This window comes from Hippocampus comes, unplaced genomic scaffold, assembly GCF_001891065.2.
Source record: "Hippocampus comes isolate QL1 unplaced genomic scaffold, H_comes_QL1_v1.1 scaffold122, whole genome shotgun sequence".
In the NCBI taxonomy this organism is placed as follows: Eukaryota; Metazoa; Chordata; class Actinopteri; order Syngnathiformes; family Syngnathidae; genus Hippocampus; species Hippocampus comes.
In genome coordinates, this window is record NW_017842059.1 from 2,556,736 (window position 1) to 2,583,284 (window position 26,549).

The 26,549-nt window shown below is 42.1% G+C and overlaps 1 protein-coding gene across 6 annotated transcripts; it reads right to left on the reverse strand.

Annotated features, from left to right (window-relative positions):
- On the reverse strand, positions 1-24,724 carry pax3b (paired box 3b). 6 transcript variants are annotated; one of them, XM_019861640.1, is made up of 9 exons: positions 24,092-24,724; positions 23,567-23,802; positions 23,334-23,463; positions 23,062-23,205; positions 8,933-9,132; positions 8,173-8,338; positions 7,872-8,080; positions 4,690-4,974; positions 1-370 (listed from the first exon to the last, which is right to left on the reverse strand). In XM_019861640.1, the coding sequence occupies exons 1-9, from the start codon at positions 24,174-24,176 to the stop codon at positions 353-355; spliced, it is 1,473 nt and encodes a 490-aa protein (XP_019717199.1). In that variant the 5' UTR covers positions 24,177-24,724; the 3' UTR covers positions 1-352. The 6 variants fall into 6 exon arrangements, with proteins under 6 accessions (XP_019717199.1, XP_019717202.1, XP_019717198.1 ...); XM_019861643.1 differs by having other exon boundaries at positions 23,406-23,463; positions 24,092-24,723; XM_019861639.1 differs by having other exon boundaries at positions 4,695-4,974; positions 23,334-23,460; positions 24,092-24,722.
- Positions 24,725-26,549: the final 1,825 nt, after the last annotated feature.

A 26,549-nucleotide genomic window follows, 5' to 3' on the forward strand; every position in this document is an offset into this window, starting at 1 on the left:
ATTTTAAATAAAAAATTTTAAAAACTCACAGGGAGTGAGCTTATGATTAGAGAGCTTCACTAAGAAGTCAAGATGGTCAGAGTGCCACATGTGCAGAACTGACCAAGTTAAGCGCTGAAAAGTCTGCTGTCCATTTGCACTCCTAATACAGAAATGTCCGCGGTTGATGAACAGTTTATTTGGTCTGGTATTCCTTCTTGTGTTCCCTTCTTAGAGCTTGTCTGCTTGTCCTTTGCATAAAATAAACTTATCCGGGATCCAAGAACATATTCCAATTCATTTTGGTCCTGTTGAAGAATTATCGTCTTCATTCTTTGTGGATTCAAAGCTTTGGGTCAGGCGATCTCTGGCCTCAGATAAGGAAGGGGACCTGTAAAAATACAAATACAAAAAAGGATGAGGTGTGTTGACACAAGGGAATGCGGATTTGAAATCAAATGTTGTAGAAGGACATTCATGGTTGGGTGTATGCTTAGTGTGTCCGCTAACAAATAACTGTACTTCGTATAATGTGGGCAAACAGGAGATTTGAGTAGCCTGTCTTGAGCCAGGCTGTAAGATCACGTAAATTCCAAATGCAATGTAAAATGTAAAAGTAGGAGGGTGCTTTAAGAATTTCTAATTGTTCATTAAAAACACAATCATCATCCTCCAAAAAATTATGATCTCTCCCATCTTCACATGGAATCACACATCTTATTGTCAATTTATTGGTTATCTCCGCCATTGTAACCTTGAGTCACAGTGTCACCTAGACTTGTGTGTTGCGTGACGATGTTTGTTCCGCAAATCCCTTAAATCTCAAATCAAATTTCAGCATTGGGTTAAATGGAGATGCCATGAATCAATCCCAGCCCTGCCCAAAAAAACAACAGCATTTTATTGGTAACATGCTTTTTAATAAGAAAAATGACAGTACAGCAGTGTGTGACATAAGCATAAAAACCTATACAGTGTAGTATTATATGTTTTATTAAAATAGAATGTCAGAAAATAAACAGCTTTTTTGATTGTTACTTTTTCCATTGCAACTGCGGGCTAAAATTCATTTTGGCAGGTGTTGATAAAAACGTACCTGCCAGTTTGACCGGTCATGCCTGAGGCAATCGTGTAGGTATTTCTGCCTGATGAACGTTTTTGTGAACGTGCTCTGGCTTCTGTGAACGCTTTTTGAATGATAGATCATGTTTCTCAAGAATGGCAGATTAAGTTGGACTTCAAGGAGAAAACTCATTTAGACACACAATAAACAAGCGTTCATATGGTGGTGGATAAACACCGTATTGGACAACTCAGCCTCAAAGTCTCGCACGGCTGCGTGTCACGAAGAACATGATGGCAGAATCGTGTAGGCCAAAATTTGGACCTCTTCCCTCCACTGTGTATGAAATGAAAATGTTACTAACATTAGGACTACTGCTAGGACTATTTTTGCTCGTCTTAATTATGGAAAAGTAGTTGCTCAAAGCAGTCGGAAAAGTTGCTAAATATAGCAAAAAGATCGCTATGTTGGTAACACCGCAACAAAAAAGTCGTAGCTCTTGCCCACGACCTCACTTGTACTTGTGCCCACATACAATAAAAATAGAACTTTCAGAATAAAAGCACCACATATCTTACATTTTACTTTAATCTCAGAGGGTCGTTCAGAGACTCTGGGTGGCCAGGATGAGGCAAATATAAGAATTAAAAAAATAAAAAAAGCACCTCTGTGTAAAGTGAGACTGGCGCGCAGTGCAACGCAGCCATTCAAGATGCACAAATACAGAGATAAAGAGGGGAAGTGTTGGGGCTTTAATCTGTAATGGAAATGCAGCACATGGAACATATGTTGGGCCACATCCTTACGGATGCTTCGCGGACTGGGCCAGTACAAATGTATCCACTTAAATCAAAAAGCCACTTTTCAGTATCGTGCTTTGCGGGTCCTTTCCGTAAGGAACGGTTTAAAACAATAAACAAATATCCAAGTCTGAAAGGGTATGTTGCCACATTTACAGCCATCTAATTTAACTCACAATTTGCTTTTGATATAGGACAGTGCATGCATATTTTAAATCCTCAAATGACCCCATTCATGACGCCCGGCTTGCCTTACCCACTTGGTGCTTGGGCGGATATCCATTCATTCAATTATACTGTAAATACAGTTGCGTACTGTTGTATAACACAAAACCGATGTTTTTTCATGTATCTTGAATACGTAATGCTGTTACATGTATAGTGATCCCTCACCACTTCGCGCTTCAAGTTTTGCGGCTTCAGTGGGTTTTTTTTTCAAAAATTAATTAAAAAATAATAATAATACAACCATATCGGGTGGCTGTTTTTTAGACACGTCACAAAGGAGCAGTGACACTGACAGCTCAGACGAAGACTGAAGTGACAGCCAAAACTGTCAACTTGGTCAGAGTTTTTTATCTTCACCAAAAAAAGACCATTGTCTCATTAAAAAAAAGAAACCTTAAACCTATTTCAACAAATAAGAAGACAAGAAGATATCATAGTGCTTCCCACCACTACCACTCGCCATGGTTTTCTCCAATTTAAAAACCTCAGCTACACCATCAGTGCCTTCAACAGAAGAGTCTCGAGATCCTACTTCGTTTTTTTTTTTCACTTTTCCCGGCGGGGTCCGATAACAATTAACCACGACCTGTTACTCTTAAAGCCTGCTTGTGTTAAAATTCATAATCAAATCACTGGGCTTCCATTCTCCATTCTGCCAGTGTTGCCTGTATTAAATGTGAGATGACAAATGTTAAATATGAGATTTTATGTTGCCCTGAGCCTTAAATAATAAACAACAAATCTTATAGTGCCTTAATACTTTTGTAAATAACTGAAAAATATATATATATATATATATATATATATATATATATATATATATATATATATATGTGTGTGAAAATATCAGTAATGTGTAAAAAAAAAAAAAAAGGTTAATGTTTAATAGTTCTTAAGGGTTTAAAATTTCAACTTTAAAAAAATCAACTTTTTATTTTACGAAAAGTATTCCAATTGGTATCCTTATAGTGTATGTTTTTTTTTAAATTTAGTACAAACGATTTTGAAGTTGAACCACCATTCCTATCACTGGAACCTGGAGCAGCACTGCGAAATGCTGCCTACCCAGCTGACCTCAGTTCTCACACCTGTTTCTAATAGCCGCCCTGCCAGAGGCTATTAGGATCCATCCACCTCCAGAAAAGACCTTTCTTCTGCAGCTCCAAACCCAACTGCACGCTGGTTATCCAGTCCCACTGATTAATCACATCAAGATGGACGGATCGGGCTTATGACGGTGCGTATGTGTATGAGAACACGTGTTGTCCTGGTGACCGCCTTTTGCTCTTTTCGGCATGTGTACAACACAAACAGGCAAAAGGTTGTTCACGTGCGTAACCTCGATTCATTATTTACACCATGTTATTTTGCTGGGAGACATCATAGTATGTATACATGGTTTCTCCTATGCTTGGATAGTTAGATATTCATTTGATATTTGCTGCCGCATAAAGTTACACATGTTCAGACATTTTGGCTCATTTTCACGCTCTTTGAAGAGCCCTGTCCGGGGTTTGCAGCAAGATTATTGGATGAGACTGATTGGTCAACCCCCTGTGGACCAAAATTGGAAACGCCGGCTGCTGTAATCAGAGCATAACAGAAAACGACATTGCCCTGCAAATTCTGATTTGTTGGAGGTTGACTGCAAGACTTTCATAACAGTAATGTGAAATGAAAAGACCCTCTCATGACTCAACAAGTGAATATTCTTTAAAGGGCAAACACTCTTGAGTAGGACTCTCAAGCCTTGTTGGAGCTTTACTTTTCCGTGATATGAGCTGACTCGACTGAATAACTATGTCACAGTCTTGGGTGAATTACTTTTCAGTGGCAATCAGACATGCATAATTATCCCCAAACCTGAGAATGGAGTGGGATTGCACCTTAACAAGCAGAACAGCAGCTACACTATATAGACACAATTATATTTACATGAATGATAAGTGAAAATGAAAGAAAATGCGTGGTTGTCTTTGGCCATTCATTCAGACCTCATAATCTTCCTATAGGTGGTTGATACAGTTGAATTCAGCGCTCTGTGTGGGCAGGTAAAGTTCTTTATTTAAACGTTTGCTTTGTGTATTGGGCCAAGGTCATGCTCGAAGAGAAAAGGGCCTTAGGATGTGAACTGAACAAAATGGCTGGCGAAGTATGACGATTCAGGAGGAACAACAGGTTTATCTCAACTCCTGATTCATGTTATTCTACAACACAGAAGTGTGCCTCACTCTCAAGAGTCTGTGGGGCAAAGTAATAGGTTATACAATCGCTGTACTATTGGTATGACTTGGGTCAGAAAAAAACTGTCTGCTTGGTAGGACAACGAGTGGTCCACATGTTGTGACTTCATCGAAAACAATCTTGTGGCTCCCAAGCGGTCACAAGAGTTTGAAGCACTGGGGGCTATTTTAGCTTGTCGATATAAATATCTGTTATGCTAACACTGTGACTTTGCTGAAAAATACAAATAGAAATAACTGAAAGCATGTATCAGCTGATCTTTGTTTCAAGACAAAGATCAGCCGAGCAAACACAAGGTGGTTGTGTGAAGCATGTCAAACAAATGAAGTGTGGTGAAAGAAAAAAAATTATAATTATGAAGTGAAGTCTATTGACCTTACTTTGTCCATATTGGCCATACTGGTAGGACGCCATGTGATCAATCGTGTAGCTCTGCGAGCTGTAGGAGGCAGGGCAGTAGGACTGGGAGCTGGGCAGGGAAGGCAGAGCTGACATGGAGGGAACACTGGTGAGACCCTCCAGACCTTTGAAGTGATCCATGCGTTGGCTGCAACTGGCGGCCATGCTGGCAGGTGGTTCAAGACCGCCAGTTAGAGGTGAGATGGCGTAGTCGCTTTGCGGCTGATGGGGAACCCCGCCGTGATTCAGCAGACCCATTACCTGTTGGAAAGACAGATGAAAGGACACGGTTTTGAGAATAACACCAGTCTAATAGGTGAATATTGTGTTTATCATGCGTGGTTTCATGTTTTTCGTTTTGCCAAAGTTGCCAAGTTCAGATACATTCAAAACACAGTGTGATCAAATATCTTGTCACACGATTGCGTACGTGTATTGTTTTGAAATCAATTAAAGAAAAATAATTCCAGGTGAAATCCTCAATTGATTATGTCGTGAAATTCATTGAGAACAAAAAACAACAATAATGTAAGAATCATCAAAGGAGACCCAAATCATTATCTTACTGAGAGCTGGATCATACTCAAAGTGGACAAATGAGATTTCTGGGCCCTCGAACTTGTGTTAAGACACTTTATAAGAGCTCGATTGTGTGTCTTCAATTGCCTGTGTGCACTCCCTATAATATGCGTGCAAAAACAAGTCCAAGATGGCGCCTGAGTAGGCAGCCGTCGGCAAGTGCTCTCATGAGCTTTGCTTTTTTTTGTTGTTTTTGTGTTTTGTTTTGTCACTTTGTTTTTGTTGTTGCGTCGTGTGGACCGGATGTGGATTGTTTTTCAGCATTTTTTGGCCACAACATTCATCAAGGAGGAGACTCGGTGCGTGGTGGTTGTGCCTTCTCGGCAGCAAGGGTATACCAGCACTGTTTTTGATTGGGAGGAATGTCGATGCCATTTGACTGTTGTCATTGCTGGACAGCTCTGGGCCGCTTGTGTTTTTTTTTGCGCCTGTCATGGACAGCATTTTACACAGCCCTGCTTTGTTCAGCGGAGAGATCGGTGCTGTTGGACGGTCCGCAGCTGGATGGATGCAATGCTTGAGGAACCGACGATGAGAAGAAAGGAGCATCAGCGCAGAGCGCCGATGCGTATGTGGAACTGGGAGTCACGGCTTGGAGTTGAAGCGGATTACGTGGGACAAGGAGGTGTGAGCCAATCTCTTTCGGACGCTACAGATTCATGTTTGCTTTCAAAACTTAGCTTGTAGCAGACGTGTGCACATTTTCAGAATGACGTCTGTGATCCACTGGTGAAAGGACACTTTGATCCTCTCCTCTTTCATCTATAACTGCTTCAAACAACAAAAATAATTTGCAGGAAAAGTGATTAAGATTGCACGACTGTCTGTGTCTTATGTGTTGTGTTCCGTTATTTTGTTATTTTGACTTCAAGATGGCGCCGCGAGAGTGGCTGCCTTTCCAGCAGCTCCTATATTTTGTTCTTCTACTTCTTCCTTTCATAACTTTGCTGCTGTGAATTGGGAATTTCTCCATTGCGAGACGAATAAAGGTTGTCTTATCTTATCTTTGCTCCTGTGGAGTTGACAAGCAGTCTGTTGGGGAGTGCCTTCCCTGACCTGGTCCAGGATATCAGTCAGGGGTCCAATCGACTCTCAGAAAGCATAGTAACTCAGCTCCAGAGACTGAGAATTAACTAATTTGTTTGACAGCCCCAAGTATTCTATAAATCCACTGCTCCAAAAATATCACAGTAAAAGATAACTTATCTCTGATATATTCTGATCTCAAAAGAAAAACATCTGCAAGCTTCACTTTACTAAAACCTCAGAATACATTCGCAGCTTGAGAAAAGCATTAGCTCTTGACCTGGTCTTTATTAGCGACACAATAATCGAATTTGGAAGACTATTCTTTGGCCAGCAAAGCACGGAAAAGAGCTGCAGGGCAAAAAAGTTCAACTGGTGTCCAAGTGGGAATGATAGCACCGACCCCTTCGGAAGCGTGCTTAATATTGCAGTAAAAATCGGTAACCTCTTAATGAGAAATTGAGGCTGTGCTCCTCACTTTTTAATGACAGGGTAACTAAAGCTGCAATCTCTAAATTTATCATATCCACCCTACATCTGATCAGAGCAAAGGCTGGAGGCTCCTAGAGTCATCCTAATAAGAAGCAGGTATGCAGCACTATGTGTCCTCCTGGCCCTATAAGTGACATATTTTTCTACATCCACTCACACACATGGTACTGCTTAAATCATTTCCAAGTAGGAGAGGAGGGACGAGTCCATGTTGACTTGGAGAGAGGAGCGGTGTTTCCTCTCATGCCCTGTAACATTTTCCTCAGAACAAAATGAAATTGTATTTGGAAGGTTTGGTGGAGAAGAATAGAAAAAGAGCAGGAACCGGTGCCAAAAATATGTTGTAGGATCCAGTAACCCACCGCTGCTCTCGCTACAAAGTTGTACTCTAATGACGTTAATGCTTTTGTTATATCCCTGCTTGACCCATCAGGCATCGTTCTTTCCCAAAGCCTCTCCCTGCCTCATGAGAGGGCTGCTGACTTGCCATTCTTGGGTGTGTCATATAGGAACACTGCCATTGCCAGAGGCCTGAATCAGCGTAACTGCGAGTCCACAGAGAAAAATGTCGGGACAAGGGGGAAAAACATCTGAGATCAAATATTACATCCTCGGCAGATGAAACATATAAATAAATAAAAAACTCTGCTATCACTAGAGGAAAAATCAAAAGAGGCATTTTAAGAATGCAATCACAGGACTTCCCTCGAGGCACAGGGTCCAGTGTTTGCTATGTTGTGTTTGCACACATCTGGGGCTATCGTTTTATGCACAATATTGTTATACTGTATGTTTTGGATTGGATGTTATGTGTATGCAGATAAGTACATATTAATGTGCGACATCCACTGTTCATGGTGATTTTCCCTTAAAGGAATGATGCATAAGGAAGCCACTGACAAAGCAGTAACATTTTGGTTCACTCATTTCATGCCAATCTGTTTCCTTGACAGCCTGAGGCACAGGGCACCGCTGCCTCACACAGTGGTGAAAGGGCAACGCCGTCAGGAACACAATCATTATAGGAGTGTCAAAGTCAGACATGACAGATGTTTCCTCACCTGCGGGGAGAGCCCATTTCCAATGCCGGGGTTCATGGTACTGGCCGGGCCCCCGGGGCTCACAAAGCTTTCCGAGTATCCTGAGAAGGAGTGGCGTCCGGAGGCAAGGCAGTAGGCAGAGTTTCCTTCACCTTGCCCTCCAGCACTGGGCACTTGGTGGCCCGACGACGGCGGCAGAGGCTGTGGTCGATGTAGAGTGCTGGGCGGCTCTAAGGTGAAGAAGATTCACACGTTATGGTCTATCAATAATTATTTGACAGATACAAATATCAATCTGTGTGGTGAGACCTCGTGTACGTACCTTGCGCTACGGAGGCAGAGGCGTAGGTGCTGTCAGAGAGCTGGTAAGGAGTAAGGCTGGACATGGCTGAAGGTGGGAAACCCCCTGGGATCAGGTGATTAAAGGACAACAGCTGATTGGCCCCTGCTTGTTTCCGCCACCTGGCCCTTCGGTTGCTGAACCATACCTTTTAGTGTTGAGACATTGTTGGTGTATGTGAGTGTGTGAAATACAATGCGCTGCATCCATATGAATACAATGAAGCAATGTAACTTTCTTTATGGAGCATAGGCAGGATAATTGTGTTTATTCCAAGGAAAAAAAATGGTTCCAACTATTTTTATTAAAAATGTAAATATAAAGAATTATTATTGTTGTTGTGAAAAACTGCTAGAGAAAAAAAATTCAAAATCAGTGCAAAAGTTCATCTGGAAATTTTGACTTGTATCTCTGATCAAAGTAAGAAAACAAACAAACAAACAAATAAATAACCCATTTTTGACCAGTGTATTTTTTTGGGGAAAAAAATAATAATAATAATAATAATTTATAGAGAACAAGGGGTAGGACTAGATACGTTTTTCTACTACTTCCCCCTCCCTTTGAACATATAAACTGCACTGAACCAAGATATGTATTGATATTTTTTCTTTGATTTTATTTTGTTATTTCTTTCATGTTGTGTTTATATGTTCAATAAATCAATCAAAACACTGGCTCTCATTAGATTATACATGTATAACTAATGTGGTGGGCAATGTGTGAATGTGTCATCTCCTACTTGCACCCTGGCCTCAGTCAGTTTAGCCCTTTGGGCAAGCTCCTCCCTGGTGTAGATGTCGGGGTAGTGGGTCCTCTCAAAGGCTCTCTCCAGCTCCTCCAGCTGCTCTGCCGTAAAGGTGGTCCTACTGCGCCGCTGTTTCCTTTTCAAAGGCAGATCAGGTTCTGACTCCACGTCTGAAGCCTCATCTGAGTGACTCGCTAATCAACAGGAGGGAGAGAAAAAAAAATCCCACTCAATATTTTCCCCCCAACATCAAATATTTAAACAGGCAAATAAGTAAAAAAATATTGAAGCGTCTTTCTAACCAACTATCAAAATGTATTCCGTGAAGCGGTTTACAGTATCAGCATCAGTCATTAAGGAGTCACAATGGCCAACTGCCCTTGAAAAAAGACTCACCGAACAAAATAAAACAGAGTGATGTACTCGCATTTTGCAATTTGATTACATTACAATCCACACCCCACACACACGCATGCGCTGTCAAGTGATAGTTTTTCTTGTGGTCTTGTGGCCAAACAGACTTCCATTGAGGAGAATTATTGTGAGTGAATAATCCCTATGGAAGAAAATCCCACGGCTCCACAGGGGTACTGGTGGACTAAAAGCCACACAAAAGGCTAATTTGGATCTTGGGGCCATTCTTCTGTGGTGTGTGTGTGTGTGTGTGTGTGTGTGTGTGTGTGTGTGTGTGTGTGTGTGTGTGTGAGTGAGTGACAGAAAGAGAGAGAGAGAAAGAGAAGAGAGGAGAGAGAGTATGACCCACCAAAGAGGAGTATAGTTATCAAAACTGCACATTTTCTCATTTTAATGCACAATGCTACTTTGTTTAGCGTAAACACACACACACACACACACACACACACACACACACACACACACACACACACACACACACACACACACAAAATAATAAAATGTGACTATTTTTTTCAGCAAGATGTGATGCTCAGCCTGACTGAGCAGCTGTTAGATTGTTGATCCCGATAGCCCTAAAAATTCTCCTTGTTCCATTTACTTCAGATCTAAGTTAATTCAGTTCTGATTTGTCTGCTACAATCCAGCAATGTGTTTTCGTTTTGAACTTCCAACACGCTATTGGATCCCTTTTAAATTCACCAAGGCCTTTTGTGTTAGATCTAATTAATTCCCCCTCAGCACAGGCAATGATTTGTGTGCAACACTGTATTAGTTCCCCCTCAGAAACAACAATAAACAAGGGAATCCAACCAGATGAGGGCCCCCTGCCTGAAAATGATCCTTGCACCCCCACCGGCAAGACATGTATTTAAGAGACAATAAGCAATATATTTTCAAAAGGCAGAGAAAGATAAATAATGCCATTGTCAGAATATCTTGCAAATTTGCAGAACCATCATTGTGCACCCCATCCACGCTAACTTTTTAATGGTGTCTAATCTAAAACAATAACTAAGCACCTAAAGTCTGTTCACCTAACTGGGTCACCCAAAAAAAACATGACTAAACATAAAACATAGAAACAGCCTGTTGGAATTTGGGGTGTGGTTAACAGAATTCTGAAGTTTTCGACAGGTTGGCAAAAACAAGAGATAGAATCCTTTGTTGCCCCCTGCACACTCCAAGCCAGCCCCACCACACACACACACGCACACACACACGCACACGCACACGCACGCACGCACGCACAAGCACGCACAAGCACGCACACACATTCTTGGTTCCTACAGCAGGGCCGCATGGAATTCTTTTGGGCTCCCCCCGACTTTAGCAGCATGCACGTTCCTCAGCATTTCACAGGGATTTGGGCCCTGCTAAAATGGAGGTAGCTGGGAAAATCCTTCATCATTTTGGAATTACCTATCAATTATAACTGCTACAATAGTTTCAAGAACATTTCAAAAGAACCGACAGAGTGGCAACAAATCTCACAATTTGCAGCAATTTACAATTTGATCTTCCGTGGATGGCTCAAGTTTGTTTAGCTCCGATGTGGTGAATCGTTACATGGGCTCTACACTTTTTCACACTTTACGTTGCAATCTCAGGTACACGCATGGAGTTGAATTCAATCTTTTTCCAAATTTTGTCTGCCTCTGCGGGCATACTGTATTTCATTCTTTTCAAACAGGAAGAGAAAGAAAGCAGTTTTGACGTCAAAATATATCTCCACATGGATTTACTTAGTCATCATATGACAGACATAACATAAAAACGTCATGGCTGTTTTGACATTTCTTCCTGTCATGTGCTTTCAAATATTGACTTCTTGAAACAGATGTAGCATCATCTTCTTCCTTTGCTGACCCACGCGGGGCCCCCAACTGTCTTCTTGTTTCAATCAGTTATCGACGGCAGTCTCAGAAGGACGGTTCCAATGTTCAATTTATTGTGCAAAAGGAATTTGGTTTCCAATGAAATAGTTTGAGCATGTTAACTTAAGAAAATCCGGACAAAGTGAGAAAAGGACGCTTTCGATTGATTTAATAATGTAGCTTTGGTTGTGAAATCCCTGTGCGCAGAAAGTCACAGTCACGTTGTGATGTTAATAAAATGAACATCTTAATTATTTGTGGCATAAATGGTAAGTCCCATCTTAAAAGTTCAGGGAAAATACAACTTTGCCAACACAATGTTCACCCTCTTTAAACAAGCAATACCTACTCCACCCTGTCCTCTTTCTCTTAACTGTCTTGCTTTGTCTACCCCAATCGTTCTGTTCCACCCATATTTCTCTCTCGGGCTCTCTGGCCCTTTGTTGCTGCAAAAAGCTGAGCTCTTTGCCGGCGATTTCCACGCTCCATCTGTGGAATCCGTCATGGCTCCCTCAGCCCTTCACAGTAGAGGGTTGTCACCTGCCCCATGGGGGAGTGGGGTAGGGAAGGGGGTGCATAAAGAGGAATGGGGGTAGATGGGGGCGCAGCCAGGGGCATTTTAGCCCTCCCCCTCATAGAAAACTCTTTCCTCCAGAGGAAACTGTACGAGCACCTTTGGGGTTGCATTGTGGGGTCTGTTGTTGCTGATGTACGGGGTTAGTGTGTCTGAGCATTTGCGTTGGTTTTTGGAAGGCGTTGTTGGAAAATGTAGCATATCCGATGAATGGGTTTCTTCTATCGCTCGCCTTTGAGTGGGAAAGTTAATGGGCTTCCCAAAACATCGTGCACCATGAAATAAGCGCATCGAGTCAACAAAAGCATGGCAATGTACTTCTACAAATATGAAAATACGTTAAAGAATGACATTCCAGAGGGCATAATATAATTAGCGATTGGTTGTCCGTCATAAAACACACATGTACGGCTCAAAAGAATGGCACTCAGAATGTCACAAAGATTCAAAGACGATACGTTAAACGTTTCTGTTCACAAACGTGTGTGCTAAACTATCTGCTAAAGGTCTGAGGTAAGGTAAATAAAAGCAACAGCTGATGTGGTTACATCGTGAAATTACTTTTTGGATTACCGTATTTTCTGGAGTATAAGTCGCAGTTTTGTTCATAGTTTGGCCGGGGGTGTGACTTATACTCTGGAGCGATTTATGTGTGAAATGGTTAACACATTGTACACATCACGTTATTTTCACATTAAACCGCAAGAGGGTGCTCTCGGCCTGTGTTGATACTTTCCACATTGGCGGTAACTGAGAAAAACAACTGACGATGACTCTGACATAAGCAATGTAGAAGAGGCATCTTCTACCTCCGGAGTTGGCGGAGTTGTTTAAAAGTGACACCGAGCATGAAGATTTCATTGGATTTCGTGATTTGGAGTGACGCTGATGGTTTGGTAAATTTGTTAGCATGTTCTTTGTGCTATAGTTGTCTAAATAACTCTTAATATGTTACGTTAACATACCAGGCGCATTCACAGTTCGTTGTTAAAGCTCCATGTAACGTTAGCATATCGTACACTTATTCAGCCTGTTGTTCTCTAGTTTTAGTTTTATTTTAAATTTGCCTTTCAAGATGACATATGTTTTTGGTGTTGGATTTTATCAAATAAATGTCCCCCAAAAATGCGATTTATACTCCAGTGCGACTTATATATGTTTTTTCCTTTTTAATTATGCATTTTTTGGCTGGTGCGATTTATAATCCGGAGCGACGTATAATCCGAAAAATACGGTAAATCATGTCAAGAGATGGTATATCCTCCCAGTCCTGGTCCATACTTGTTGCCATAAGTAAAGCTTGGCACAGGAGCTCAACAAACATACACATACACACCCTGCAATAGTGCAAGCACATGACCACCTTTCAACATTTGCACAGCCTTCTCCCAATTGTGTTTCCATTTAATTGTGCCAGTCAATCTCAAGATGTCCGTTCTTTGGCTGCTGTTTACGACAGCCTCCTTACTCACTTGTAGAGTGGTCAAGCACAAACGCAAACCCCAGATCTGATCACGCAGTCAAACAGTATTGCCCAATCAATGTATCCGCTCAAACCAGCATATCACTGTCTGCCTCTTGAAAATGCTGCACTCTCAGCCCCAGTTAACCCTTGACTTCTCTATGTGTACGTTTAAACCTTTTTATACCAAAGGGGAAGGGGGGTCTGGCTTTGTTTTATTTTTCCAAAATCTGAAGAAAATATGATGCTTAAAAGGGTATCACCATCTTAGTGGAGACGACCCAAGGAGCTGAGGAGCGTTTCCTCAGAATAGTAGAAGCAGTTGGAGGGGGTGTGTCGATCGAGTTAGAGGAGAAAAGAAAACTGTTTAATTTAACCAAACTGAAGCCCCGAGAGGCACAGCGCGTGGGACCCCAAGCAAAACAACCGTTCTGGAGCCAAGAGAACCCAAAGTGTCTTCTGCCACGTCACGCCAGGGAAAACCAGAAGGAACAAAGAGGATTTAGTTGGAACAGACTGTTGGGAAGACTTTAGTATCGTTGGTTGTTTGGAGGGGTTGAGACTGGGTGGGGGGTGGGGGGGGCACACAAAGGCTTAAATGTGTCCACTGAGACATGAGACAGTTCTGGTTGAACATACATACACGCGTGCGTGAGAAGCAAAGAGAGAGAAAATGAGCAAAAGGGCCATGTCCAGCTTGAATTTTAGCACTTGGGGGAATTGACTGGCCATATGTGGATTATTCACACCCCGTCTTTGCATGGCCCAAGAACACTTCTGCGGCTTGAGTTAACAGTGAGGCGGTGACACTTTGTCCACCCCCTTTCTCTCCACCTTTCCCTCCCAAAATCACACCAAACAAAAGGCAGAGGAGACAAACGCAGCATTTATTTGGGCGGGACAACCATGCTGCTTCTATTCAGGCGCCGGGGGACTAAGTGACTGGCTGACTGCATTAAACAGTAAATAGAAGTCAACGCAGGCAGATGCTGGGTTAGATAATGGCTTTCCTGGCAGTTTATGGGCCCATTTGTGACGCTCTCTGGCTGGTTTGGAAAAAAAGATGGTGTGTGTGTCTGTGTGTGTGTGTGCGTGCGTGTGTGTGTGTGTGTGTGTGTGTGTGTGTTTGTGTGTGTGCGTGTGTGTGTGTGTGTGTGTGTGTGTGTGGTTGGGATTTTTTTTTGGGGGGGGGAAGCTTTCTTCACTTGTTAAGATGCACTTGTGAACTTCAAAAGTGGACTGTTTTAACATCCATCAAATGATGTCCGTGCTTACACAAATGTCATCAATCGCATCCTTTTAAAAAAAAAAAAAAAAAAAAAAGGATGCTGACGAATATCAAAGAGTATGATGGTGAGTGTTATGGAAGTTGTTCAAAAACAGTGGTTGGGGGTATCAGGAAACGGTTACCTGTCAATTTTAACTAAACGTGTTTCTAACCTTGTTTCCTGTGTGCTGAGAGAGTGCGACCTCACGCTGTCCTTTGACCTTGCCGTTCCCTGTCTTTTAATTCTGTCTCACCACTCAGGTCACGGAGAGGAGGGGGGAAGTATGTCAACAGCCAACAAGGTGAACTCTTAACATGTAAACTGTCATTCTTCGTTATATAGGTACATTTAATCTCACTTCCTTCTGCTGCCTTGGTATGTAGGGTAGGGATCCGTGCATGTAATCGTTATATAAAAAAAAAAACTTTTCCAAAACAAGATAAAAGCCGAATTTAAAATAATTTACCTTTTCATGCCATTCACTGCCTACAGAATCATTTAACTCGAGCAGAACATGTTCACGTTGAGTCAATTTATTTTTAGTACAATTAAATGAGTGGCTGAGAAATTTGCTGGTCTAAGCAAATTCATTGTATTTTTTTTTTCTCAGAAAAAAGAAAATGAAGGCATAGCGTTTTGCACAGCTCATTCTGCGTTGTGGGACCAGTCTATGCAAAGACCGTAGATATGGTTAGTGCGTAAAAGGTTATTCAATCAAAACTGCACTGAATTGTGCTGGGTGATTTTACATCTTTACGCAGGACGGTTGAAAAACACGTGCAAACCAGCATGCAAAGCAGAAAAAAAAAATTGAAGTGGTGGGAAAAACCTTGCGGCTCGTGGAACCCTTTTGGAAATCCCAACAAAAATTCTTGCTTCTTATTGTCTATTCATCAATGCAATTTTTGAACTTCTGAAGGTATACAAGAGCTGACGTGGAGCCCGTCACCAGGAGGGAGTCGTGCCATATCACCTCTGACGAAACTCCTGAACTTTGGAGTTCTTTGCGTCGGTGTCATTTCAGTGCACTGTGAAAATTGGTGCTGGCCTCTCGTAGAGCAGTTTCAAACTCACTCTTAGGCTGGATGTGAACACGTCCAATCAACAAGCATTCAGGGCAAGGAAAATCACAACACATGAATTTTAGGCTGATGCTGGTTTACTTCAAATTATCAGAGCGATAGATTTAATTTAGGTTCGTCAGTCTTTTATATCATATTTGTTTGTCTTCCACCAACATTTCCAATTGCATCACTTCAAACTTATGCTTTTATTTTTAATTGAGTTGATAAGTTGATTAAAAAAAAAAAAAACACTCTGAGACGGCAGCCTGTAACAGCAGTTCCCTAATTGTAATTTCCGCCCTACTTTTTTATCCTTTTGTATTGTTATTGTGCCATTGCTCAGTTGCACCCAATACAGAATTTTTGCTGTGATATTTATTGGCAGAAAATATCAGCGCAGGTGGACATTTGTTTGCCGTTGGTTTTGAATGTTCACCTGCAACTTGGAAGATCTATTCAGCGTGGAGAGACCCCACGCCAAAGTGAGAGAAGAGGATCGAGGAAGACAGGAAGAGATTCAAAAACCATACCTTTGCATCGATTATGATGGGGCCAAAACCGTACAAAATAATGATTGTATTTTAAAGAGCCAGCAGGCTAACGGGGGCTCGTGTGCTTCTCTGCTTACCCATGGATTTATCGCTTATTTTGTTGTGCACTGGCATTTACTGGATCCCATTGATGCCTGCCTATTCTGGTACCAGACATCGGCTCAGATGAGGCCCCTTCGCTCCTCGGGTTTCTCTGCGCTGGGCAAACCTCGGGTGAAAACGGGTGCTTGGTTGTTTTATTTTTATGGGTGATTTTATTCATGCACAGCGTTTTTTTTTTTTTTTTAAAGCTGTGGTTGTTTTATAAAGTGCTGTAAAAATAAAGTTGAGAAGAGTTGAGCTCATTTTGCACTTGCGGCGCTTTACATAATGAAAACCATCAGCGTTACTTAAATCGTAAAACCTTTTAAATACGATGGTTACCAGCTCTTATATATTTTTTTTGCCAACAGCATGCGCAATCTGTTAGTGCAGGGGTGTCAAACTCATTTTAGTCACGGGCCAATTTGGAGTTACGTCTTCCCTCAGAGGGCCATTATGACGATGTAACCACAAATTTATTACTTGTACACCACAAATGAATAGATTACTAGTTTTGAAATCAGTCAAGTCAGTAATAACAGTTTGTTCAAGTGATTGTAAACTGTGTAACAAAATTATTGCAAAATCTCAATGTTATTTATTACACATGAAAATGTCATATTTTGGCAAGTTGACACACATGATTTGGTTTCGCGGGCCACATAAAATGACCTGGCGGGCCAGATCTGGCCCCCCGGCCTTGAGTTTTATCACATGTGTTGGAGTGACACCCACCCAAGGTAGAATTTGCCAAGGCTATTAACAAAAGAAAAAAAATGTGTGGAGCACCAAATTTCTTTCCGTTTGTCCACTTGTTAATGTGTGTAGACTGCTTTCTGGTACATGGAGGACGACGAACAAATTTGTGTTTCATTTTCATTCCGGGAATGGACGATTCGTTGATGCCAAATTGAGATGAAATGATGAAAACAAAGTTCTGAATTTGTTTTACCCCAAGTTCAATGGAGAATTTCGCGTGCACATTTTCCAGGGTTTTTTTTTTTATTAGCACAATTTGAGGGCTAATTTAGTCAATAAATAAATAAATATATCAATGTAAATACCTCAAATACGTCAGCGAATTACGTTTCCAGTGTGTAATAGGATACACAAATGAGCATTCCACATTGAGTGTCACAAGCTTATGAACCCAAGAACAAAATGTATTGGGAAATTGATTTATAAGCGAACTGAGGTTCTACTAAAACACAGGGTTCAAACCCAAGGCCAATGCGGCCAATCCCCCTTTTAAAATAAATGTAATACGATTTGAACAAACCTCTGATTTCAAAACTAGAGTTATTCATCAATTTGTTGTTGATGTAATATGAGGAAATCATATGTTTAGTTACATATCTTTCGTTGGGTTTACAGTCATAATGGTCCTCCAAAGGAAACCATAACTATAATGTGGCCCATGACAAAAATTAATTTGACGCTCTTGAATGACGGGGTTCACCTTAAAATTGTGCGTTTTTTTTTCGGATCACTGGAGCTGTGAAGAGCCGAAACACACAAATCTTTGCCCTTTTTGCAACAAATGAGATTATTACAGGCGATGACTAAAACATGTCCCAAAACTATTGGTGCAAATTATCAATCAGGTGACTGACAGCTGCCTGTCCAACACCATCAGTAAAAATGCCGCATTGACTGCCTTCTTTCATCTTTGACATCTTGGCCCTTATCCTTAACCAACCCAAACACATATATGCACATTAAATGTAACTGATCAGACAAAGAGGCCAATAGATTTACCGTATTTTCCGCACTATAAGGCGCTTCGGATTATAAATCGCACCTTCAATGAATGACCTATTTTAAAATTATTTTCATATTCCGGGCGCACCGCATTATAAGGCGCATAGAATAGAAGCTACAATAGTGGCTGCCGTTGCGTTATGCATCCACTAGATGGAGCTACGGTAAAGGGAATGCAATACAATACAATTCAGCTTTATTTATTTCGAGCCTTCACAACCACTGCAGCTGGAACAAAGCGCTTTGCAGAACATTTAAAATGCTATGAATGAACGAATAAAATACTATGTCGAAGAAATCAGAATTGTGATCCATATATGAGGTGCGTTGGATTCTAAGGCGCACTGTTGGCTTTTGAAAAAACTGAACGTTTTTAGGTGCGCCTTATAGTGCGGAAAATATGGTAAGTAAACATGCTTAAAAAAAGACCACATAAATTTGCATATTTTAAAACACCCTATCTCAGCCTTACATGCCCAAGTCGCTATGCCTAAAGTGCAAACTTGCAATAGATAAAGAGAGGCCTTATTCAAAGGTGAGCCAAGGTACTTGACCTTCATTGGGCCTTTTCAGTCTTTGGGGGAAAACTCAGTCGCAGCTCAATGTGGCACGGTGAAGGCCGGGGCACGAGAGCCGCTCTTAAAGAGGGGAATACCCCAAATACCCTGTGCCCCCTCGCGGCTCCACACACTTGCACACACACCACTCATCGAAAAAGCGCAGTCGGACTTCAAAGTTGGTGTGCATTCATTAATTGCTCTTTGAATTGATATCAGTGAGTCACAATAAATGTGTGAAAGGAGAAAGAGGCTTTAATGAAGGATAGAGGAGCCATTCATTTGAGGATAACTATGTTTTCATGCTTGGACAGTCATCATGCATGGGCTTATTCGAAAAAAAACTCACGAAAGAGGGAGGACCATGGGATGGGGAGAGTGGGCTCGAGAGCCCCCGGGGTAGAGGGGAGTGATTTGGTACTCGCCACTTGGCCCTGGTGCCCCCCACCCCCCATCCCCTCCTTTGCCCTCATGCCCAGAAACTCATGAGTGACACATTCATTCTTTCAATGGACAGACAGAGCCCTCTTCACCAGACACTTGGCTCAAGACACTTATGGCCAATAGCTATTATAAGATCCTCAGAAACCTTCTTGGTCCTGTCGTTATCACGTCATGACGAGACAGAATCAGTATGGCGGCATTCAAGGGGGACATGCACTGTTCAGTGTTTGGATTAAGTCATCTTTTGTCTCTGTTGTGACTAAAATACAGTCGTTTGTCAAGTGTCATTTGAAGATATTGAGTCTTGTTACAATGTGGAAAGATGAATTCACCCACATGACTGCACATGACTGGTGGCTTAAACCGCATCAGTGACACACAGCGTGCCTTCTGTGCTCCATTTCTTCTCTTGCCAAAACACCTCTCCCCTGGCCCCGATCCAGCATATGCCAACCTGTTACACTCGCAGCACTTGAGCAAACTTGGACCCGAGTCGTTTTTACACACCCACATTATTTGCACAAACAAAGTCCTGCTCAGTTTCTGTGACAAAGACAGCTAAATCTTAATGGCCCTTTCATGTATTGTCTGCTCACGGTTCCCTTTTGTGCCGCAGCCAGTGGCCCAGACCCCGGTTACAATGAGCCAAGGAGAATGGAGGCAGATTGAAGGAATGCGCCTCAATAAACCTAATTATGACATGATGACTGCGCTCACCATGGTAAGGGTGTTTTCAAAGATCCCGAGCTTATTCAATTAGCCCTTTCCAGGATCCTCTTTCGCCAAATAAAGTTATCCCTTTGAATGTTTGCGTTGCAAAGAGGAATGTGTGCGCATGCATGTGAATCTGTGTGTGCACGTGGCTAAATGGAAATGTATCAATCCCTCGACAACACTCCTCTGTATTATCTGGCTAATTGAACCTAACGAAGAAAGGACTCTTAAAGACACACTGTGAAAACATGAAGCAGCAGTAAGGAGAAGATTGGCCCACTGTGACTATTTTGTCTTGAGGGTCAATTACAATGACGCTTACGCTTCGAGCTGAAGGGCCAACTCTACTGCCAAATGCATTCATATCTGACAGAATCTTCGCTGATTTCTAAAATGGCCGTTCTTTGGAAACATAGAGTATAAAGACTGTTTCATAAGGGACTGCTGGTGACTATCACATGATCTATAGTTCTGGCTGAGTCTCCCGCACATTGATTCAGTATGAGTGTTTTGAAGACAGCCAACAAGTGGAAACACAGATTGCTGCCAACTGCAGCTAAAATCTGTTCCTCATGAATTTGCCATTTTCACTACTTTTATGAATACGGTTTGTAATATTTACATGATTAGTTATGTGTTTATTATTATTATCATTATTATAATTATTAGTGAGGGGTGTTTTGTTTTGTTTTTTTTTTGTTTTTTTATTAAGGGCGGCCTGGTGATCGACTTGTTAGCACGTCCGCCTCACAGTGCAGAGGTGTAGGGTTCAATTCCGGCTCCGTCCTTCCTGTGTGGAGTTTGCATGTTCCCCCCATGCCTGCGTGGGTTTTCTCTGGGTACTCCAGTTTCCTCCCACATTCCAAAAACATGCATGGCAGGTTAATGGAACACTCTAAATTGTCGCTAGGGGTGAGTGTGATGGTTGTGTGTCTGTGTGTGCCTTGCGATTGGCTGGCAACCAGTTCAGGGTGTTCGGCGCCTACTGCCCAAAGACGGCTGGGATAGGCTTATTATTATTATTATTATTATTATTATTATTATTATTATTATTGTTATTATTATTATTATTATTATGATCATTATTATTATTGTTATTGCTACATGGCCACTTGACAATCACATTCTATTTAGAACAGTTTGAGTTCACGATTCGCAGTCCGATAAAGATATGTGCTGGCCAGTTAGACTAAAAAATAGAACTGTTTCAGTTGCAAACAGATGGATTGCACATTTACATATATGTTTAACATGTATAAATTTTGTTTAGTTTATAGGCAATGGTTTCACACGTTGGTAAATAAATAACACGATTAAAAAGTGATCTAACTTTGCAGGTGACAGCAGAGGAGAAAGAATAGGAAACAGAGGGAGAGGGGAGGAGTCGCTCTCCAGATGAAAGTGGGATGAAATAAAAGAGTCAATTTAATCTGCTTGAAGAGATTTGAGGAGCTGGCGGCAAGTGAGGGTGGGGGTCAGTGGGGAAAGGTGGCCGGCCCCAATTGTGAAACTATACGCTCCGGGGCCAGAGCTGGGCTCTCCGGGGAGAGAACATTGGTCGCTATTCACCCAACACACTCTTTAATAAACTCCCTCCGCCATTAAAAGTGTCATAGCACAATATCGACATCGTTTAAAAGACATTATTAATGTTCGGGGGAGGAAAGGCCGACATCCACCAAAAGAATCAATAATAGATCATACGGTTTAGAGTGAAGACGTCTTGGTTCGTAGCACACCCTCCCAAGCGCAGTGGGCTTTGTTTGGTTGACCATTTAGCATCTGGGTACGTGACAACTAGCAACCGATCCCCTGGACACTGCTGTTTTTCTTAACACTAGCCACTTCATAAATCAGAAAACTATACATATATAAGCAACAGAATTTAAGGTGAGTCTTTACTGGAATGGTGTAACTGTAATGTTGCCTATTAAGATAAGATAAGATAAGATAACCTTTATTTGTCCCACACTGGGGAAATTTGTGGCCAGTTTGCAACTTAGTGAACGATTAAGCCTATACCTACAATTCAAAATTAAATAAGGAGCTTTACTGTGTTGTGGGGGACCAATGCGCTTCGCCTGGCTATACGTGAGTGGATTTCTGAGGCTTCTATTGTAGTGCCTGACTGGCAGCCAGCCTCTATAGAAGAGCCTAAAAAGGAAACATTTTGTCGAGGAAAGTGGCCATTTTCTCTTGGTGAACGGCTCCTAAAACAGGGCCACAGCACTCCTTGAATAATTCATCCATCATTGCGGCCTCATAATATGTTTTGTCGGGCTTTGCTGTGGACGGAGAAGCTGTCGTCTTCCCCTTTCTGAATTCTAAACAGGTTTCTCCTTTTCGTCTTTAGCAGCACCCAAATGTGTTTCCAAGCTGGCGCTTTTGTCCGCGCACAGCCCAAGCGTGAGGCCCGAATAGACTCTGACGCCTTTGTCTCCCAAGTTCATCCCCGTTGTGCGTGCCGGCCCGTCTTTGTGCGCTGATGGAAACCGTTGAACAAATGTTTGATCAACTCATCTGGGGGAACAATTGTGTCTCCTCAGACTGGGGCGCTTTATCTCTCATCCTCTAAATCATTCAACATTGCCGGACATGTTGACATTTTGATGTTGATATTTGACAAAATGGAAAGAGAAGAATCGACAACTAAGGAACACGTACTTGAACAAAAAAGCGCCTGTTTGGAAAATAGGTCATGCAACTATTAGTTTCTCACACGTACAACCTAGCTGAGGTATCAAAAAAATATGCCAGGAGGGGACACTGGAAAACTATTGAGATAATAATCGATAAAACTAATTCAAAGGAAGAAAATAAAATAATTGATCCCTAAAGCCCCAACAATCAAAGGGAACCGAAAAGTCAAGACAAACTTGCAGAATTTAATACAAATCACACCTAAAAACAGTTTTGTGTAGTTTTTTTTTTTTAACAACTGTGCACTTGAGTGATTGACGACCCAATATTTGAAACGCGTCGTTTTGCTATTTTCATTATTCACTGAGGCATTACATTCGAAGTTGTGGGTATTAGATGTTTATACAAAGCGAGCGAAAGAAAACGCTGCATGCACACACGTACACTCACACTTGCGCGCGCACACACACGAACACGTGCGCGCGCGCACACGCACACACACACAAACCCGTTGCGAGCACTAAAACATCACCTGCTGTTTGATTTACTGTCTGGCCTCATGGGAAAAGCATTAGACATGGAGACATGGTCGATAAAGAATTCAAAATTCAACGCTTGCGCCCCCATTCAACAACATCACGTCTACGAAATAACACAAGAGATACCGGCATTGTAAAATAAATACGTTCGAAATAAAAACCGAGAAGGTTACTCACATCTGTCTCCCAGGATGCCTTCAATGCTGTGCTTGGCCCTGCGGTCAATTTCCTCCAGCTCACTTTTCTCCAGGTCATCCTCATCCTCCTCTTCGTCGTCTTTTCCCCCAAACTTGCTGCGCATTACGCGACTGATGGAGCTGACTGCAAAAGCGTGCGGATGGGGCAACTTATTAACGCTACATTTAAGAACATGTGCTTTCGACTACTACCACTACTACTACGACTAATAATAATAATAATAATTAATAATTAATTCCTGCCCCTTTTACCTGAGGGGACACTGTCGCGATGACATATCCCATCCTTCAGTAATTTATCCCGAATCTCCCAGCTAAACATACCCGGATTTTCCCGCTTGCATTCTTCTATTCTCTTCTCTACGTCCGGCGTCGTCGCCTGCTTGAAATGTCAGAAAGTTTTCAGAGTTTATTTCGCTGTGCGCGTCCCGATCAGTTGGTTCATCCTTCAAAACGTTTCGTCCTGCTCTCTTCTTTTCGTGTACCTTTGGTTTGCTGCCCCCGATGGCCCCGGGTCTGATGGAGCCGGTCTCCTGGTACCTGCACAGGATTTTGGACACGCAGCCGTGGGAGACCCGCAGCTGCCGGGAGATGACACACGGTCTGATGCCGTGGTGGGCCATCTCCACGATCTTGTGTCGAATGTGGTTGGGCAAAGGCCTGCCATTTATGAAAACTCCACCGAGCTGGTTTACTCGCCCTTGACCCAGCGGAGTTGATACTACAACGTCGGAAAAATATAAAATATATTTTAAACCCGTTTTTAAAAAAAAAAATACACAACTTATTTATTACATCGGGACTCATCGTGCATTTTTAGGTGTTTATCTGCGACGTTATAATGAATCTTTTCGAGGTGATGAATCATGTCACAAATTGTTATATAGGCCTACATTGCAGGCTAAATGTTTTGCCGTTCGCAGTGGTAGCAAACAACAAGTCGAGTTCTTTTGAAATGACACGAAAGACTTCTTCGTGACAACTTAGTGACAGATGGTGTGAAGTTTTACCTTCCAGCGGGAAGCCACTGCGAGGGTAGTTCTGAGCCAGCGTGGGTCTCATCATCCTGGGAAAAGACCCAGCCAGCGCGGTCATACCTCCTCCAAACCCAAAGATAGACAGACCCCTCCAAGCGGGGAGGCTGGCCGAGATGTAAAAAAAGAGGACCCCCGGGTCACCTTCTTTAGCCTGAGAAGCGTCAGACTTGACGGCTCGGTTATATTGTTGGAGCGAGGACCCGGGTGTCAAAGGACAGCCGCTTCTCTCCGATCATGGAAGAACACAAAAGAGACCCGAATGGGAACTTGAGTTGTCGAGTGTTTCCACGTTATCCTCTCCGCTTGGGAATGTATGCAAAAGCTTGTGCGTCCAGAAGGCTAAATGTTGTTGTTATTTGTTGATATCGGTCAAAGTGAGGAGACACGTTCCATGTTGTGGGGCTCATCACGCAGCCAGTCTTGCGCTCCCCGTTCTGATTGGTCGAGGGGGCAGACCCGCAAACCAAAGGTCTACGATGGTTGGCTGAGTGCAAAAACTTTTCTCCTATCACAGACGTCGCTACAGTTTTGCACCAAAAAGACAGCGTAGTCTTCTGCAGTGAAGCAACAGCCGGTTACAAGACTCTATAAAGAACTTCCAAAACGTAAAGTGTGTTTGGGCCTCCAAAAGAGAAAAATACGACGAGACACTTGTTGAATGTAAGCCGTTATGGTCAATAAAAAAATGTTCTCCTCCCACGTGGGTGTATTCTTTCTTGTTAAATGAAAGAGCAATGTAGAAATTCCAATGAGTAAACTCAAAAGTAAAAAATATTGAATACAGTTCATTCAAATCTAGTGAATTAAAAAAAAAACATATTTGTGAAAATAAATTATACATATTTAGCATACAATGCGCACATTGTTAGCGAAAATCGTCGTGAAAACTAAACAACAAATTAAATTCAAAACGTTTGTGTTACTTTTTCAACAGTCTTTTTTTTTCATCTATTGTTATGACATTCAAATCGCTGCACTAGTTTTGGTCTTCCGGGACAATGTGTTGAAATGTCTATACTCTAACCTTAAACGTCGTATAACAAGGGGGATCCGGAGTGGCTTTTCACACACACTCACACACACAAAAATATTTTACTGATTATTGTTACCACCCTGGGTCATGTGAGCCATTTAACGCCTGCTACCCAACACTGCAGGCTCTAATTTGTTTACACTCCATGCTTTTGTATTTGACACAAATGGTGCTAAACTGTGCGCAACTCGAGGAATTTATTGTGGTTTTCACTGTGAGCTCCAACCAGCCGAGAAGAAGCTGAAAGGGGGACGTGCGCCACAGCAGGATACGACGCCAGGGCGGCTCTCAAGAAAGTCTGCGGAAGTGTCCATGCATCCCATAACGTCAAACAATCACGACAGTCGCATCTTCAAAAGCCACAATATATTTCACACATGTCGGTCATCCCCATTGCCTCGTCTTAAATTCAGTGGCGGATCGAGTTACTAAAGAGAAAAAAAAAATCTTGTATCAATTCAAGCAAAGAGCGTCACTCTCATCCTTTGATTTGTGTTTTCCTTTTAATTTATCCAGGCTGCTCTTAGGAGGGAATAAATCTGAGATGTATTAATTGAATTAATCTTTGTGATTCGGGGCACATGGCCCAGCTGTGTCTGCTTGCTTCCATCAGATGGGACTATTAACAAATTAAGGAGTATAAAAGCACACTTTTATGTCAGGCTTTTATGGAAAATAAACGCCACTGAACTTTTGGTGTTAACCCCCCACCACCCACCCCAAACACTTCATTAGCCTTTCATGTGTCTTCGTTCACTTTAATTTACGCAACGATGAGGTTCCCATTGACTTTGGGGACTGGGGTTCAATTGTCATGTGCTTCGTGCAGTTCTTTTCCCTTTAAATTGCACTTCAAATGTTGTCTTTGCTGTCAAAAGGCGCATAGCCAAAGGGTGCGCGCAAAGTAAAAAAAAAAAAAAAGTAGTGCTTACGGGGGTCTTTCACCTGCTGTGGGGCGTCCTGATGCTTTCAGGCATAAGATAAGGACCCAAGCAAGTATAATATGTGGCTTCAAAGAGAGAGAGGAAATGTCAGTTTCCTTTTAACTGGGTTTTCATTTGTGATCAACGAGATAATGTTCGAGAAATGCGTATTTGGATTGCCAATATGGGCTACACTTAAGGGGTTACACGTGATTTCAACCATAAAACGCACTCTTCGGCGAACATATTTGTAGGCTATTGTGTTTGTCTGCTTGTTTCTCTTACTAACCAAAAGAAGGCGAGAGAGCCCCCGATTCGTGACGCTTACAAACGTGACGATTTGGGGGAGTCGGTGGTCTCATTGAAATTGGATATTAAGAGTGAAGAAAGCAGAGGGGGCAAATGGGAACCATGCGGCATGATGCATACTTCGGACCGCTCTTTTAAAGCGACATCGAATCTGCGTGTCCAATCC

What these genes read in the sequence shown, in the direction of transcription:
- pax3b (XM_019861638.1), bottom strand. Translation starts at nt 24,176, where the DNA reads ATGACCGCGCTGGCTGGGTCTTTTCCCAGGATGATGAGACCCACGCTG. An exon ending in CTCTGCCTCCGTAGCGCAAG is followed by an intron (nt 8,081 to 8,172) that starts GTACGTACACGA and finishes TCTTCACCTTAG; the next exon opens with AGCCGCCCAGCACTCTACAT. An exon ending in GAAATGGGCTCTCCCCGCAG is followed by an intron (nt 4,975 to 7,871) that starts GTGAGGAAACAT and finishes TCTTTCCAACAG; the next exon opens with GTAATGGGTCTGCTGAATCA.